The sequence below is a fragment of the Aythya marila genome (genome assembly GCF_965140915.1).
Source record: "Aythya marila genome assembly, chromosome: 18".
Classification (NCBI taxonomy): domain Eukaryota; kingdom Metazoa; phylum Chordata; class Aves; order Anseriformes; family Anatidae; genus Aythya; species Aythya marila.
In genome coordinates, this window is record NC_139059.1 from 48,337 (window position 1) to 67,217 (window position 18,881).

The 18,881-nt window shown below is 41.0% G+C and overlaps 1 protein-coding gene across 1 annotated transcript; it reads right to left on the reverse strand.

Annotated features, from left to right (window-relative positions):
• Positions 1 to 2,332: 2,332 nt before the first annotated feature.
• Positions 2,333 to 16,896, reverse strand: SLC16A3 (solute carrier family 16 member 3). Its single transcript, XM_082774889.1, has 5 exons — positions 16,785 to 16,896; positions 9,876 to 10,119; positions 9,322 to 9,465; positions 8,166 to 8,933; positions 2,333 to 6,949 (listed from the first exon to the last, which is right to left on the reverse strand). Exons 2-5 carry the CDS (start codon positions 10,096 to 10,098, stop codon positions 6,663 to 6,665), a joined length of 1,422 nt encoding a protein of 473 aa, XP_082631015.1. The 5' UTR covers positions 10,099 to 10,119; positions 16,785 to 16,896; the 3' UTR covers positions 2,333 to 6,662.
• Positions 16,897 to 18,881: the final 1,985 nt, after the last annotated feature.

Below are 18,881 nucleotides of genomic sequence, written 5' to 3' on the forward strand. Positions count from 1 at the left end.
ACTAAGCGAAAACAAACAATGCTTCTGTTCTTTTAATAGTGCTGACCCATGTGGTCAGAAATCTAAATTTAATCCAGTTGTGAGGAAGTGTAATCCCCAGTGAACTTAATCTTGCATCAGAGTATCTTCTACACAGAGTAGTTCCTACAATTCACTGGATAAGACAGGTTAATAATAAAACATTTCTGCACTTAAATTTGGGAAAATTCTTGACCAAAAGGTATGGGTAGGATCTAGCCATAAGAAGTATAAACATAATGAACAAATAGGAATGTGGACAAGGGGAAATTTGTGTGTACCGTCCTAAAGCATTAAGCATGTCTACTGTGTCTTTGTCTCCTGTGACCAATTCAAGATACTTGAGGAGGGTGGAGAGGGATTGGTGGAAGTGGAACAGAGAAATCATTTGGTACATTATGGACTAGGAAGAAGATGTGTAGTCCCGATTGCATAACCAGACCAAACATTTAGTTTAACTACAGTCCTCATCTTGGTTCAGACCTGCAAGTGTTAAAGGCACAAAGTCAATGCAGTGCCCCTAGTATTTCCCATAATCCTTAAGGAGTCACAGGGCTTTGAGGTCATGCAGGTTTTTTCTTGAAAGACCCCAAACAGATGTATCTCTGTTCCCACTGTAAATTGTATTTTAAGTTTGTCTGACATTGTCAACCAGTTGATTTTACGCATTTTTTTTCAGTAAGACTAAAAAGACTTTTTCTATTTAAGATTTTTAAATATTGAAGTTCAGATGCACTTCTTCATTGGCTTCAGAGTTTTCCACTGAAAACATTTAAACAGCTGAAACAGTGGTAGGCAAAGAGTCAGAAGGGCAATAGCTATCCTCATTTCTTAAAGTTCTGAAGCATTCATCTAGGACTTATGAGGAACTTGCCAGACAGAATGTTGCTGAGATGATGAAGCAGGTATTGAGATTGGTCCAAGAACAAACGGCATATAACTAGAGGTAAGTAGCTTTTTACTCTGTTTACCTCTAACTTTCCATACTTTCTCAGACAAGTGCAGGATCACTGATGTCACAGACCAGGTCACCAGAAGATTTTAAGAGCTCCTACTTTTGCAGTAGATGCACATTCTTCCTACTACCACAAAGAGTAGCTCTGTGTCAGAAATACTGAGAAGATATGTTAAGATATATATTCCAAATCTGTTGCTTCTCATATGCAATGCCTCTGCTATTGTCAAAGTTGTTTACTCTTCAGATATCAGCAGATCACCTTCCTTCAGGCTTCTTGTTTTGGGTCCAGCTGCAGGGAACAAAAGCAGTGCAGTTCAGATCATGCCCATTTTCCTCCACGGTGAATGGCTGGACTCGTTTCAGACTTAAGAGAATACCAGATGCAAAGATAAACTGTGGTTTTCCTTCACAAGGATGTGCTGTGACTATGTGCTATTGAAGTCTGTCACTTTGGTCCACCCAATAACATTCATTCTTGCAGTAGGACATGGCTTGAGCTGGCCGGTAAGGTAGCAAGGTATTTGATTAAACCTTAAGTCTTACGACTTCTGACTAAACTAAAAAAAAATAATAACAATTAAAAAAAAAAAAAGTAATCATGCATTTATTCAAATGTACATTTTATGTAAACTAGACTTAGGATCTCCAAAGTGTAAATACACTGAAACTTTTGAAGATGAACTTCAAGAGATTTTTCCCAGATTGCTCAGCAGAGAGATGCTTAGTGTTAGGCACAAATAGATGTAAACTTCCCAAGTATCCATGCTTCTAGATAACAAAATGCTTCTCTTACTGCATTAAATAGACTGTAATTTTGATGCACATATGCGCAGCTTTGAAAATATACTTTGAGGAGGCATCTTAGGTGGGTATCCAAAAAATACCAAGTTAAATACATTATGAGGCAATATTTTTTTAGGAGCTTTCAAGTTCTAAAGAGCATGCTAAAGGGTATCACTTGATGATAAAGACAACTTACTGACAGGTCAGTACTCAAAATATTTAGGGCTTTATAAGTCAAAGCAGCTTGTAAAACTTCACCTGCAAATGCAACCTGGAGCACTCTGTAGAGGACAAAAACTCCTAAGTGAAGCACCACAAAATTAATAGCTATTATTTTAAGTAAGTTGATGATTAAAAGTGATCTTCAGAATCATTTGCAGAAGGAAGCCCTTTTCCATTTTAGAAGTGGTCAAACTGAGTCATTGCAAAAGCAGTCCCCTTGCAGACATCAAATTCTGTCTGCCTGACAGCTCACTCTTTCCTGTTATTTTTTCTCTGTAAGCACACTGCATTTGTATAGCTATGTGAGCATGTGCAAATGGAACCCAATTTCCAAATCTGGGCATTAAAGGTGTTTTTTTCTAAGCTTTTTTTTCTCACATCCACAGTTATAGACAACCAAATAAATATTTATTCACTATATTTGCAACTGTTTACTAGAAAAGCATAAAACAAATCTAGGTATAAATGTACATATAACATTAAAGTGCATTAACAGGAAATAAAATGTCGTCTTACTTGCACAAAACTGAAGTGTACTCACATAATCCCCAAGAAAACAGTAGCAGAGAGACAGACAGGCATACATAAATCAGTACTTACTATTTAAAATCTAAGAGTTTGCATGCTCCTGAAAACCCTCTGTTTATGATTGCCTACAAAATTTAAAATTTTCTTTGGCAGGTAACAAAGGTACATATATGAGTGTACTCGGGAATTTAATTTTTAAGTTTGAGCGCTTGATTTTTGGAATCTTTTCATTTCTTCTTAGAGAATGATGTTACATCACCTAACACTTTGTTTGGGTGGGATTTAATACTAACAAGCACAACAACTGTCCAGTCTTTCATACTATCTCAATTCTCAGCTTAAGGGAACTAGGTGCTATAGCAGCTGGTACTACTGAAGACTTGCTGTAATGTATATAAGGACAAAAAAAAAAAATAGACTGCGATTTTAAACAGAAAGCTCCATGACTTCAAGATTTTTAGTTCAGCAGGGATCTTGTGGGTTCTGATCAAGATCTTTTATTGAGAAGTAACAATAACAACAATAAAAAGTAAACTTACGTTTGTGTAGGAGGAGGAATAAAATAGTTTCAACAATGGATTGCTCATTGTCCCGTAAACAGATCTCTTTTCCACTCTACTTTGTATTCTGCATGTTTGATACATACATACATACGTGCTCACCTGTTGATATATTCTGTGTTACAGGCATGTATACGCACACCCTCTTTTTGTATTAAGAAATTATGGGCCTAAGATCCATTATATGATCAAGCATAGAATATTTTAACCATAATTCCTATAGCTCACAATTTATAGAATATACAGAGATCTAAAAAACATTTAGCATTATGCTAGCCTGTGCATTAAGAGACCGTTCGTTAGTTTCAGATAAATAATCTGTGAAAATAGTTTTTCATCTGTTTTGTATTATACTAGTTAGATATTTTTTCATCTCGGATTTCAGTTGTTTCTCTTACAGACTTCTTAAATAGATTCCAGAACTATATGTAAAAAAAAAATTATATATGTACCAGTAGCAGATGCAAGAGCAACTTAGCATGTTGCTGAAATGTTTGGTAATTCAGTTGTACAGTTACCTGCCTTCCAACCTTTCTTTTCAGTTTTCAAGTCTCAAAATTTTTAATAGGTGAAGGATGAACAAAGGTTCATCTACATCTATGTTGCACAGCACTATTCTGTTTGTGCCTCCAAGCAATTACTCTCTTCAGCAATGCTTTCTGACTCCGACCACCCCCATTCTCAAAATAAATGAAAGAGCACGTCTCACAAACTGCACATATGGGATTTGCATCTCTACAGAGTTGAGATTAAAGAAGTACTGTACCAAAAATACCTGGATGGGTTTAAAAGCAATTCTTTGTGCATTTATAAGCAGAATAAAATTAATGAGAAGCAGGCTAATCTTGCCAAGAGAAAGGGATTCAGATACAATCTTCTCCTTCTGTATGTAAGTTTCTAGCTGTTGTTCTTAGGTAGCACTAGGAGTCTAATGAATTGGTGCTTTTATTTTTTTATTTTTTTTATATCGGGGGGGAGGAGGAGCTCAATATAGAGGCCTTTGTGGCCGTGGCTGTAGAAGCAGTTGGATACATGCTTTTCAGGGATCTTGCTGAAATGTTTTTCCCTTGTCTTAATAGCTCCCTCATCTGCCCCAGTCATGTAAAAGTGTAACTTAACATTTCTGGTTTCCATCTTAACGGTGAAGTTACCTACGGAAAATGAAACATAGTCCATGAAGTCAGTATAAGCCAAAATTTTATAGAAGTTAAAATCTGAATCTAGAATAACAGAATATCCTGATTTGGAAGGGACTACAAGGATCATCACGTCCCAATTCCTGCAGAATGTATTTAAAATTATCAAACCCTAAGGTCACAGAAACAACTATTTAGTTCCATGATAACAGTATAGCAAAGAAATTTGGTGATCAAAACCCATAATAGGACAAAAATGACTATTTCAGAATCTGCATTCACATTTGGAAGGTTTCTAGTTTTTACATTTTGAAATGGAATGCAAAACTTAAATCTGCAAGCTGTATTGGGCCCTATTGTATCATCTGAAACAGGCTCTGTGGTTTCCATTTTCCTCTTGCCCTTTGACATGGTGACCTTCTGGGGCTAGCAGAGTAGTATTCCAAGTGCTGATTTAATCTTTGGCAAACTGGAACTAAGTTGTATGACTAAATTCTGATGACTTGGACATGCCAGTGCAATTTCTGCTGATAAATAGGAAATACATTAAAAAAAAAAAAAAAAGTTTTAACGTCCTATATGTAATATAAACCTTTTAGTTCAGTACAGCATCCATTTCCATTTAAGATCAGTCCAAAGGGGGCGGACGGGAGAGGAGAACATGATCCTAAGATTTCAATTTCTGTGCAAATTTGTCCTAACAATGCAAAACCATTTTGAAAAAATTAACAGAGTGGAAGCTGGTATGCAAAATAAATTAGGGAATGGTTAATGGTTTGGGGCCTTCCTTAGTTTTACTCTGTGTTTCTGCTAAAATGATAAAAGTATGAGACAACTAATGATGTTACTTTGTTATGCAGGGATACAGAGGTTTAGGGATTAGTATCTTACGTATTTTAATTAATAAGAGATGTGGAACGTCAAAGCCAATGTTCCTGCTATCAAGAAGAAAAATTGAATCCATTACAAGTAAGCTTGTTTTGAAGAGTGTTACTGCAGTCGCAAATCTTACAGAGCTTTTTATAAACATATCTGAAAGTTGGGTTGAAGTAGCATGATTTTGTAGATTACATTTCTTCTATGTATTTGGTTGGGGGGAAAAAAAAGTGGAAAATGTAGAATGCCTTCCTTTTACCTTTCTTCCCAATCCAAAGTCTTGACAATGAATCTTTTCTCTTTCAAATCTGCTGTCACTACCTTGTCCGATCTCTTTGTGTTTCCTCTTCATGCACTGTTAGAGTTTTAAGGACTGTGCAGCCTCCCTGTGCTGTTTGTGCAATGAACAAGTAGTAGAGCAGACCCCATTCTTGATGGGCTCCTATGCAGTGCTGTCACAAATGTGATCAACAATTGCACGATGTTTCCTCAAACAACAAGAATGGCACCCTGAACTTCTACAGATTAAGCAAAAGGATAGAGAAGTGGGATAAAAATAAAATAATAAAAATTAAAAAAAAAAAATGTTAAGTCCTTCTTATGTTGCTAACATTGCATTTCAAAGATAGCTAACATGTTTCAAAGCAGTCTCAACCTTTTCCCTCAGTTAACAAACGTATATCTATCTTGTTATATGTGATCTGGACACTTAAAATGTTTCTTTTATATACAAAATGGATACTCTTTCAGAAGAGCCTAGAAAACCTGATTTCCATCTTCTGGATATTACTTGTAATATTTTCAAATGTTACAGGGAAACTGTACTGAAAACTATACGTGAATGGAGGTTAACTTTGCTTATTGTCTGTTGGGATTGAATCTGCTTGTTTTATTTTTCTTTCAGCATTAGCTAGGAATATCACTTGCGTAATCTGCTGAAGACAGTATTCAGCAATGTACCTTTCTGCGTACAGTTTCCAGATGATAATTACAAAGATTACATATTTAGACAGAACTTAGAGAAATATGCTGGAATAAATCAAAGTAACAGATATAAAAATTATATTAGGGTTGAGCCAATTAATCTGAAAATCTAAAAAAGTAAGAAATTCAAAGACCTAATGGAGACCTTTTAAGTTCCTGAGATTTTTCTCCATCTCAAACTCTTTCTCCTTCACAAAGAACACGTCAAGGGAAGTTACATTTAGCTGCACAACACAGCAATTTCATCCATATTGTCTGAAAGCATACATATAGTGCCACTTTTTTTAAGATATATCCTTCCTACATCTCTTACAAGTGAACAGTTTCTGGTGATGCATAGCAAGATTCTACTTGTGTTTATAAAAGCCTTTTAGTTTACATAAAAAGTATAACCACACCGTTTCACCTTTTACCGATAAAGCTAATTTTCTGATAACAGGTTGTCTCATAAAACAGCTCTCAGAGAGACTTCATCAGCTGACTGTCCTCCAGTTAATAAAGCAGATGGCCCAGCCCTAAACTAGTTCTATTTCTAAAATAAATAGCGTTGAAAATCTTTGACTCTCTTCTAAAGACTTTGTCAATTTTCTGCCACACTCACACACAGGTTTCTGGGTTAGTTACAACTTCGCCATTTTTTTCAGGCTCATCTTTTAGAAACTGTTCCACTTCAATAGAGTCCACCTTGGCATCTTCAGGAGTTTTGTCTTCAGATTTGTTTAGTTCCTCTCTTTCTGCTGCTGCTTCTTTTGTATGTGGTTCTTCTGATTTTTTCTTAATGCAGAAGAAATTTCCCAAGGCCAATACAAGTGCTGAGGTGGTAACTTCAATTCCAGCAATAATAAAAACAAACATGTACCTCCGTGTTACATCCAAGAGTTTTCCTGAAAAAGACAATATTCCAGATAAATGACAAAAGTGATTATATTGCAAAGATTTTTTCTCTGCATTTTAAAAATTTAAATGTCTCCTGCCTAGAAGTACCATAACTATAACCAAGTTTTTGAAATAGCACTTTAACAACCTCACAACAAAATATTTTTCACACACACAGTATCATGCAATTCAGCTGAAATAAAACCAGCATAGTCTTCATATGCAGGAGATGAGACAAGTGTCACATATTTCAGATCAAAATCCATGGCCAGAATCTGTACGGTCAGCTTCCTCTCCCACCTTCCTTTCTACGCAGGCAGTGCAAATGTCTGTGGAGTCAAATGGCCTGCTAAAATGCAAGTTTCATTTAATAGGCAGCCTGGAGTAACTGACTGCTTCTGATGCTTTAGCCAGATTTTCAAGAGACTGGGTGAAGGTGAAAAAAGGGGAGAAAGGATGTGAAGAAAGTTTCCCTTTAAACCTGAAGATCAGAGGAAGCAAAGCACAGTACTGTTTTTTCCATAAAGGATTCTGTCACAACAAAGACAATAGGTGGTTTTCAGTGTCTGGTGTAAACACTAAACATTCTATGACACTGAAGTGTTGTTATTTGCAGTACAGTGTCTGTTAAACTTATGTACTTTAATAATGAAGTTGTGATTTTGGATTCAAATTATGGTAAAATAATATTTTGCAATGTTCCCTTATTCTTGGGTTGTGAAACGTGCAGCAGAAGCAGTCAATCTACCTTCCTGAGGTTTTCTCCTTGTAAGTTTTTTTCCTCTTCATCTTCTGAAGCTTTTCCTCCTTAAAATCTACCATGGTTATACAGAATCTATCCTAGTACTTTCCAACAAAAATTGACAGGTTTCACACTCAATTCCAAATCCAAAGAGGTCTGAACTTCATCAAATTTATTCACTCTGTGTGAAACTCATCTCATACAATGCCATCTAATAAGAGTTCCAGTTCATGCTTAGAGGGAAGAAAGAGCAGCATCTCCAGATGGCAATTTAACCAATCCTGAAGTAGATCCAAGAAGGATCATTCCGCTCTGTTTTGGAATGTTTCTGATTGCAGCTGCAGAAAGTTGTGTTAGCATGTGCAAACATGAGTAAAATATGCACTTCTTGAGTGCCTCATTTTGTCTTTTTTCTCCTTTATCATACAATTTGTATAAATAGATGTAACAAATTATTTTGAATGCTGGAATTGAATACGTACCTGCTGATGGTGGGCCAATTAGAACAGCCATAGCTTCTGCCAGGAGCACTAAACCAATAGCACTGGAAAACTTCTGGGTACCAACAATAGCCATGAGAACTTCAAACTGAAGAGCACCTACCATTCCATAAGAAATGCCAAAGAAAATGCAAAAGACCACCAGGCCACCATAATCAACAGACATAGAACCCATGAGATCTGTAAAGCCATTAAAAATCATAGCAAAACTGAAGAGGTAGACACAGCGTGGTCTAACCCACTTGAGACCAGCTACCATTCCACAAATAGGCCGAGCAAAAATATCAATGAATCCCAGAATAGTCAGAAGAAATGCTGCTTTGGTGTCCTGACACCCTAAATCCTTGGCATAACTCACAACAAAAACTGGGGGAACAAAGAGTCCAAGCACCATGATAGATGCTGCTAGTGTGTAGATTACAAAGCCACCATCTTTAAATACACTGAAATCCAGAAGTTTTTTCTTTGCTTTCTTCTCAGCAGGTTCTTTGGTAGCGTCAGACTTTTTGGGTGGCTCCAAAGGTCTCATTAGTGCTCCACATACACAACAGTTGAGCAGCATCCCACCCAGTATAAGGAATCCTCCTCTCCAACCGTACTCATGTTGAAGTATCTGCCCCAATGGTGAAAGGGCACAAAGAAACACTGGGCTCCCAGCAGCAGACAGCCCATTGGCTAAGGGCCGACGTTTATCAAAGTAACGGTTTAACATGATGAGTGAAGGCTGAAAGTTAAGTGCCAGACCCAAACCTGTAATAGAATGTACAAAAAAAAAAAATCAATATTGCCCTCCAATATTGCTTTAAAAAAATTAATTGCATGGTTTCTGATTCATAGTGTAAGATTGCTTTTTCTTCAACTGGACAAAAGAATTCCCAGGTAACATTTGTAAGAGAATTTCACCCCTATTCCTCTTATACTCTACAGTTTCACTTCACTGATAACAGCAGTGGCTATTAAACATACCAGAAAAGATAATATTCATTTAAAATAATTTAAAAAAATGCAAATTTATCTTCTGTCTTTATAAAAGCCCATGTAGATGATCCCAATAGTTTAGACATTTGTCATTTATATGAAACTTCAGCCTAAAGCAAACATATTAGTTAGGTCATTTTCAATCATGCACATTACTTACCAGTAATCACACCTGCAGTTAGATAGATCTGAACGATGCTTGTGCAGAAGGAGGCTATCACCATTCCCATTGATGCAAAAAGGCCACCCACCAGCATGACAGGGCGACAGCCAAAGCGATTGACACATACGCTACAGAGTGGACCTAGGCAAGAAGACCAAGTTACAGTTGTTAAGATAAACCAATTTTTGCAGTTGATTTCATGTCAGTTCACATTTCTTTCCTTACTTTGCCCACACTGAGGCCAATCCAGGAGGTTGTGCCTTTCTCTAGAGTCAAATACTTCATCTTTTCCATTTACAGTGTCGTGCAATTTTTCTTTTCCATCATCTTTAGTTATGGAGCCTTTAGTTACGAAGTTACAGAGATTTAATTTTATATGGAAGCTGTATGTGCCTAAATAATTTCTGGATTTATGTGCTTGACAATAATTCTTGGAATGCCTTACTTGTACACAAGTAATGACACACCATCATGATTCACACTGCGAATCGCCGTATTATTTACAAACACTGTATGATGCAACAATGGTTCAAAACCAGAGAACTACCTACCTGTTCCATAAAGCATGGCCAATAAAATGGAGGAAATCCAAGCAGTGTCACTATATCCAATACCAAATTCACGGATAAGTTCTTTGAAGAAAACACTAACTGCTTTAGGAAAGGCATAGGAGAATCCTGTGATGATAAAACAGCCAAAAAGGACAGCCCAGCCCCAGCCTCCATCGGGGGCTTTAACACCAGATGGACCATCATCAGCTACTACAGCTCCCATGACAAAGCTCAAGAGTGTTCCCTAAGAAACAAGAAACAGACATTTTACAGAAGAACATTTTACAAGAATCAGTTTACAGACATTGGGGGCCGTTATCTACCCAAAATAGGCAGAACCTATACTACAATTAAAGTTACAAACAAGATATCAGACTATTTTTAACAGAAATCTTGAAGATGCAGTGCTTTTTAACTATTCCTCGTTAAGGCTTACTAATCTACAAAAAATGACACAAAAATGAGACAGTAGAATTTTTAATGAACATCCCTTCACAGCTCTCCCAAAATCAAGCCTGTGTTTCAACTGAACCACCATTTCATAAAAAAAAACAGAGCCATTACAGCAGTTCAGTGATGTATTCAACTTTCATAAATATGTAACTACTGCATTAAAGTCTGTCATTTTTGTCACAAGACCTTTTACATGAAACGCTTGGACTATTCACTTAGAAGACCTGGATGCAAAATCCCAGCGCATCACAAGTGTTTTGTATAACACTGGACAAATGGATTTTCTGAGGTCAACAATACAGCCTTGATGCACAGGTATCTTGAAAAGACAGACGTCTCTTGGTAATTTTCATGAGCTATTAATTTCCACACATGAAGTAAGCACCTAAGCTAGAGTACAATGAAAATCAGTATGGGCAGTTTTTGTGGAAGATCAGAGTTAGTAGCTTCATCAATGTTTGGTTTTACTGTGTGCCTGGTGGCAATGCTTTCTACTGTTGTTATTACAGTATCAGTTTAATTTTCTAATATTTTATTTACTGAATCTTATCTTTTACACCTTCTATCTGTAGCCACAAACTCCTTAATAAATATTTTTTTTTCTTGTGAGTCTTTTATGTGCTACACAGAAATGCCACAAAGCTTTAAAAGAGGAAAAAAAATACTGAAGAGGCAGTGTTATTGTTAAGTGAAGACATCAGAGAGATGATATTAGGTATCACATCAATTAAGTTTTTGTAAGGTATCCTTATTACAGAAGACATGACTTGTAAAGTGAAACTTCAGAAAAATTATATATAAAATCTTGTGTGAATAAAACGTGGCAATTTCTTTAAAGGACAATTAATACTCCTGTTGGCTCAGTGTTCTTCTATAGCACTACCTAAAAGAGGAATGCAAGCACAGTTGCACATCAGAGAGGATGTTCATCACCAAAGAGTGCTTCTGCTTTGAGAAACACAGGTCTGCCTAATGGTCGATATGCGCTAGGAATTATGTGACCCAAAGAGTAAAGTACATCCACACAATCTCAGTGGCAGGTGGCTTTTGAGCCAAATCACCCTCAAAAGCTATTCGGCAGCACGCTTGTTCCTTCCAGAAAAGAACTGCCAAAGCTTCTCAGATTTTCTCCAGGGGAGCAGGAAGCTAATTCGGCAGCCGGCACACCGCAAACTCGGCCCGGAGGAAGGCCCGGGTCCTTCCCACTCTGGCTCCACTAGGCTACTAGTCTCCGAGCAGGGAATGCGCGGAGCCGCTTCCTCCCTGGCGCCGCGCGGGTCGGGCCGGGCCTGTCGGGGCGCTTCCCCGGTTGGGGCCCTATCCCTGGCCACGGACCGCTGGCGGTGGCACAGGGCGGCGCCCGCGGGGCGGGCCCAGCTGCCGCGACCCCGCGTGACCCCGCCGCTGCGACGTGCGGTGTCGCGAGCCTCCACGGCAGCCCGCGCGCCGGAGGCCGCCGCACTGAGACGTGAAGGACGTGACTGGGCGGGCGTGCGGGCGGGGCGCCTCCCGTAATTGCAGCAGACGCAGCCGACCGCGCCACCCGGGGACGGCGCTCCGCCCTGCCGTGCGCCTTCCCTGCCGCGCAGCGGGAACGTGTGGGCAGGGTTGACGCAGGGCTCCCGTGCAGTGCTCGCAGCCCGCGGAGCTCCGTTCGCTCGGGACAGGTAGAAATACCCTCCTCACCGGCCGCTCGCGTGCTCTTCCGCGCCTAGCAGAGCAGGTTACGCGGTAAGCGAAGCATTTTGTTCCAGCTGGCCGACATGACTTACCAGCCCTGCCTGATGCAAGACAAACAAGCTCTAAGATGGTTTTGTTTTCTGTTATGGTGAAAAGGCCAGACTTGCAGACATAAGGGAACATGTACTACTCCCAGCATTTCATAAAAATAAGGCTATGGGAAACGATAGCATCCATTTACTTTTCTTTTCATTGTATGACTAAGAATCACCATAAAACAACATACCAGACCCTCAGATGCCACCTTGTGCGCACTCATACATTAGTCTTGGTCTTTTAGTTTAATCCATGCATCGCTCATGTTAACACATCAGAATTAAAAGACCACTAACCTTAGCTAAACGAACCACATCTCTAAATACAGAGCAGGAAATTCACTTCATCCCGTTCCTTTCATCATGTTGTAGAGTGGCTTGCTAGGCTTGACTGTATTTACTTTCTGAAGAACTAAAAAGGAAGTAGCAGTGAGGTTCCTCTGTAAGGTTGTGCAAACTAGGGCCAGCACCGGAGGAGATGGGCTCATGGTTGATTTGCACAATTTTTTTTTCTTATAATTTTGCTTCCAGTGCTTGGTATGGGGATATTGCCTTCCGCTTCTTGAGGCTACTAGGTAACTACTGCAAAAGATTGCTTTTCTTTTTGTATTTGCTAGTTCAGCCCTGTTTAGAAGCAAAGGATCACATTTAGCTCTCTGATGGTGAGTTTTAGGATCTAAACAAACAGACGTGATAGAATTGCCAGTATTTATTCCAGATTCCTTCCATTATAAATGGAATGGAACTGCCCAGAAAAGCTGTGGATGCCCCATCCCTGGAAGTATTTAAGGACAGGTTGGATGGGGTTTAAGCAACCTGGTCAGGTGGAAGATGTCCCTGCCTGTGGCAGGGGAATTGAAATTTGATGATCTTTAAGGTCCCTTCCAACCCTATCCATTCTATGATTCTATGATAAATGAGTTCTTCCTTTGGTAATGTGTGAAACAAAGGGAGCAAGTGTAGTTAAATCTGTGTTTTCATGCTGTTGCCGTGGGAACTAATACAGTCTCTGAAGGAAATATGAGGTGATTGTAGGTAGCATGGTCAGGGGTGGGTTTGGTGTGACAATGCATGTAGTGCATATATAGAAAGACATTTGTTTTATAAAGAGTAGCAGCTAGAAATGGCAAGAATTAATATTAGCGTGTAACCAACTTTACACGGTACTTTATGGTCAGCAGTGTGAGTGAGAAGGACACTCGTGAGTCTGTAGGCTGACCCATGTAGCTTGAGAACTTCTCCAGAACACATTGAACTAGGACAGATTTGCTAGAAATCTTGCCTAGGAATTCAAGGCTAGATAGAAATAAATAATGATGATGAAAGAGAAAACATGAACTTCCATGTAGGAGTCCCAGTTCAGACTGGAACCCCACTAGGCTGAGAGATGTACAATCACAAAAGGCAGTCCAAGCTGAGCAAGGTAGAGATCCTTGTTTAGTTTCTTATCCATGGAATGAAAGCAGTAACGATTCTCTCTTCATAGGGTGTTGTGAGGGCAGTGGGTTGCCCTGCATCCCAACTGCCATTGGCCAGACTACACTGTCTGGGCATTGAGCAGAGCTGGTGCCAGCTGGAGCCCTGCTCCGGCTGCTGCAAAACATCACTGCCTCTGGCTTCCTCCTTCAGCATCTGGGTCACACCTGGGAGCGTAGAGCTACTGGCTCCAGTGCATGAGCAGTGCTCCACCAGTGGCTCATGAGGCACCCACAAGATGGGCTTTGTTCCTGCCATCACTGGCTTCAGGCTGGTACTAGGATTCAAAGGTCTCCACATTCAGCCTTTCCTCCTCAATCCCTTTGCTACTACTGCTCAACTTTCATTTCAGTGTAGAGCCTGGGGGCTTACATTCCTGAGTTCCCATTGTCACAACAGTGGCAATTCAAATCTGCCAAAGCAAGCAAAGCACAGTCTGAGGGATTGTCCCCTGTAAGGACATTGCCACAGCCCCGGACATTAGGACATTAATGCTGTTACTCGGCTCTGTGAACGCTCTGAAAACGGTTGGTTAGGCAACTGGGCACTGAGCCTCGCAGCTGCCTCTCTAGAAAGTGTGCCCACAGCAGCAGGGAGCGCCCCGCAGGCGTCTTCTCGGCTTCAGGCTGTGCAGCTCTGTGCCTGCCCCAGTGCACAGCGCCTGTCACCATCGTGCTCCCAGCCCCTCCTCACACACAGAGGGGGCAGCCACCTCCCCTCTATGCCGGACCCTGCCTCTGTTGGGAAATAGCACTTTTTTGCTCGTAATCCACACAGAAAGGTCTTTGACTTGCCTTACTCTAAATGCTTCTGCACAGGGGAAAGAAGGGAAAAAAAAAACGAAAAAAAAAAAAAAACACATGCAAACAGCAGATTGAGCGGCAGCAATACGGCTTCCTCACCAGTGCAGAACGCTGGCACCGGCACTGCTAGAAACAGCGGAAACATGCTTGGAAACACACTCTCTTGGATGGTAGATTTAAGTGCTTTTTGGATAAAGCAGTTGGTAAACTGTTTAGTTTAGGATGTCATAGGGTGAAGTCTTGTATTGTTTTGCAATATTTATTTCTGAGGGAGTGGAAGTTTGTTAAGGTGTGGCACTCAGCAGTTTAAAAGGTAAAACAGAATCTGTTACTACAGTACACCTGTTGTGGTTCAGTTAGAAGTATAACTCAAGGGAAATTATAAAGATATTAAGGTGACATATTGTGAATGAAGTGTGAAGTCACATATATCGATATATGATGCCATGTTACGCAGCTGCACTGTCCAAAGTGATTGTGTAACAGGATACCTATGGGCCAGCTGATCTTTCCCCAATACATTCAGCTACATTTGCTAGCCCAGCTTGAGATACAATGCACATGCATGCGAGCACCTTATATATCAGACCAGTCCCATGGTATTCCACAAAAATAAGCATGTAGGTACTGCTGATGATGGGACTGAATCATTAATTAGTATTTATCTATCCTTATCAGTTTTTGTTTTTATACAAAGTAATTTCTCTACAGTAAACAACTGGAAAGCCAAATTGCAAAAGCACCACAATTGCAGGGCTGAAATTAATTCTCATGATACACGAAGAATGAAATTTAATACTGTAACTCCTCTTTTTGAAAGCATACTGAAAGGAACTATAAAATTCAAATACAACCTAAGTCACGTTTGTCATTGCTTCTGTGCACACAGAAAGGACGTGTCGTCTGGTCTCAAGGTCCCTCTGTGATGCTGACAGAAACAAATTTGCACTTATGGTAATAGGTGTGGTATAAAAACAAACAAACAACATTGGTTTCATAAAAATAAGCCCAATTCTCAGAAACTGAACATTTGATATAGAGACAATAATTGCTGAGGTCAATGATGCTATTGTTACAGAACTAGTGTATTTGTCTCAAAGGTGGTACCCAAGAAGAGTGAACTGTTCGTTACAAGTTGTGTTTGTAATTAAGGAAAATATTTATCTTGAGATTAAAAGAGATATTTTTTTCTTGGTAAGAAGAAAGTCACAATAATAATTAATCTTTCATTTTCAAGTTATTATGCAGATCCATGACTTTTTTGCTTTTAGACCACCATAAGCTGGGGGTACTTGCTGGTAACATGCTCATTAAGGAAAAAAAAGGCTATAATATAAGCTGATTTTCCCCAGATAATATAAAGAAAACAATTCTAACATGTTCATTATAAAAACAAACAAACAAACTTAACTTCCCCTGCAGAACAGTTTACCCTGATAATATAGTGGACACTGATCACCATTCTTTGTACAAATAAACCTGCAGCGGGAATCCACTGTGTCATTCTAGTGTGCTAGTAACTCATGATGTGTGTTAGTGTAGCACTGAAGCAACAGCAAAATGGTTTGAGGCTAAGTGGGAACAGGAGACTGATTAATAATAAGCGTTGGTATAGAACACCACCAGCAAGTATAAACAGCACTGAATTACTTGTTTATCCCAGGAGTTTGGAGAGTGAGATAGGAGAATAGTGAAAGCTGGCAAGCCCTTAAGAGAAGCAAATGCAGCACAACCAGAAAACTGATAAAACAAAGAAGACCAAACTGGGAGAATGAAAATCATGGGGAGCCCTACTGGGGAGGACAGGAGGTCAGGGAAGGCATTGGCAAATATGATAATGCTTTTGTAGGGAGTGGGAATTACAGCAGTCTTTGGAAATGGATGTTTGATTAAAATGGCTGGCATTTAAGCAGATAAGCCACAAGTAGTGCGCTACTGTGTCAGACAGGGGCCTGTCAAGATGCTTTGTAGGAAGTACCTAAGCATGAGTTACAATAAATAAATTGAATTAAAATATGTGCATCACTGATTGAGAACAGGTCCCCTCGCGCCGGGGAGAACCGAGAGCGGGAGCCGGCGCCCCGCCGCGGGGTCCCCCAGTCCCGCGCGGGGAGCCCAGCGGAGTGGGGGCAGAGCGCACCGTGCCCACCGCCCCAGCGGGCCCCCGCGCAGCCGCGGGACGAGGGATGCAGCGGCGCCGCCCGCGCCGCGATCGCACAAAGCTTCGCGCACGCCGAGCACTGCCCGAGTGGCACCAGGCGGAGGCGCGCCCGTCTCCCGCCCGTGCTCCGGAGAGGGCTCGCCCGGCTCGGACCCCCGCGCTCCCCACGCTGCCCGAGGCGCCCGGCCCCTCGCATCCAAGCGATCGGCAGCATCGCGCGCGGCGAGCTCCACCTCGGTACCTGAGTCACGTCCCGCGCCTCGGCGTGGGGATGCCCTGAGCGCGCCGGACCGCTGCCCGCTCACCCCGTGCGCCCGCGCTGACCCGTCCCAGCCCGTCTGCGCCCCGCCGGCTGCGGAGCGCTTCGGCGAGGCAGGACGCGTCTGCTCGCCCCTCCCCTGCCGGAGCGGGGCCGCCCGGGTCCTAGCGCCGCCACGTGCCCCCTTTCCCGCCGCTACGGGCCAGCCGGCGCAGAGCCGGCGCAGGGGCTCCGCGGCCGCGTGCAGCCCGGCTCAGCGGCTCGCCGGGGCGGCTGGAAGGGCGCCCGCTCGAAGCGGAGCCTCCGCGGACGCCTGGGGCCGCGCAGGCCGTCGCGCAGGGCACCGGCACCGGCACGAGCTTTCTGAGGCACTCGCGGGGCGCCACGCGGGGCTGAATCCAGCCAGCATGGGATGTTGCCCTAGCTACCCAAAGGAGCCATGGGCTTTCATGAACAAATCGGCCTCTGTAGCTGAGGTTTGTTCTGTGCTGCCATTTCTGTTTTCCACGGAGCGATCACAGTTCCTTTGTTGTTTCTTCACATAAGAAGGACTTCTATGAGCTTCCTTCCTTTTTAAATTCAGGTGGAGTGATCTGTCTTTGTTGATCTGCTGTGGCTCTCCTGGTATTCATACAAATGTTGAATTATAAAACTGAGTGTGTGTAAAACTGTGAACAACTGCTATGTTCAGCAGCCATGCAAGTTGTGGTGGGTTCTTGAAGTGTAGCACAGAAAGTAGCATTCCTTGGGCTAGGAATAGGTGCTCCATTTTGTAGAGCACTTAACAGCACACAATCCAGTCCATGTTTTTATCATTTTAGCAGTCAGGCTTACAAAGAGGAAAAAGTGGCTGAAGGATTGTTACTGATTGTAGGAATAATAGAAATAACATAGTGTAATAGGAATCAAGTAGCTGACATTAGGACAAAGCTTCATTTTTGTTAAGCGTAGGTCTTCCTATGGCAAATTTCCTTCCTTAACACCTAAACTGTAGAGATGTGTCTGTGTCATAACATTTTTGATTGGCAGTTTACTAATTGTTTACTATTCCATTCGAACTGCACTCTTTGCTGTTCCCTTTGTAGGTAAGTCCTAAATATTACCTTCAAAGTGCCTGTAAATATTTTTTCTTACTAAGCTTTCATAGATATTTTATTTTTGAGGCTATGTTTTCTCATTTACACTTGAATTTAACATGTTATATTAATTACAGATTTCTACTGCAATGTTTTTAAGAACGTTAACAATAACATTGAATGTTTCAAACGGTTTCAGATACCGCTAACTGCACTGTGTGGGCATACATCTCTGCCTTTGCTTCAGAAGGTACATGCAGCAGACCATTTACAAAGAGCCCTTGTAAGATCTTTACTGCAGAAAGACCAGTAATATTTGGAGTGGAGGTTTCAACAATTTTTAGTTTGTTTCTAAAGCAAGTATGAAAATAAAGGCCTTTTTATTACTTTCAAGATGCATTTGAGGAACATGAACTGTACCTACAAAGATGTGCATAGTCTTAAAAATAAGAACCCACAGTTATTGTACAGATAGACATGGAAATCAAATTCTCCTAACCTGGATGAAACTGGAATTTAAGTGTTTCCTAAATACACATGTTGTTTAGTAGCAGCACCCAAATTTCAGAGATACTGGGGATCAAAAGGTCCTCTAGAGTCCCTTGCAAGCTGGGCCACTTTTATTTAGAAGATCATCTTTAAAATGTTAGTTTTGGTTTATATATTTTTTCTTACATTTACTGTTTGTCAAGTAGTATTCCCTACACCAAAAACATTCCTTGTGGTTCCAAGCCACATGTAAATGTTGCTATTTTGCAATACAGTGATGGGGCCAAAGACTTGTACTTAGAAGCTGTGTCTCAGAGGTGGCTGAAATCTGCCTTGTGGCTATATCTTCCCGAACTCACTAGTGTTTGGTAAGATCAGAAAGTCTGGTTCTCCATTCTAAATTCCTGTTAATTTTTGTTATAAAAGAAAATGCTTCCTTTCATTTCTGTCTGTGAAACCAGGACGTCTTCTGCATTTATTTTAGGGGTGTATGGCTTTCTACCCTGATGCGAAA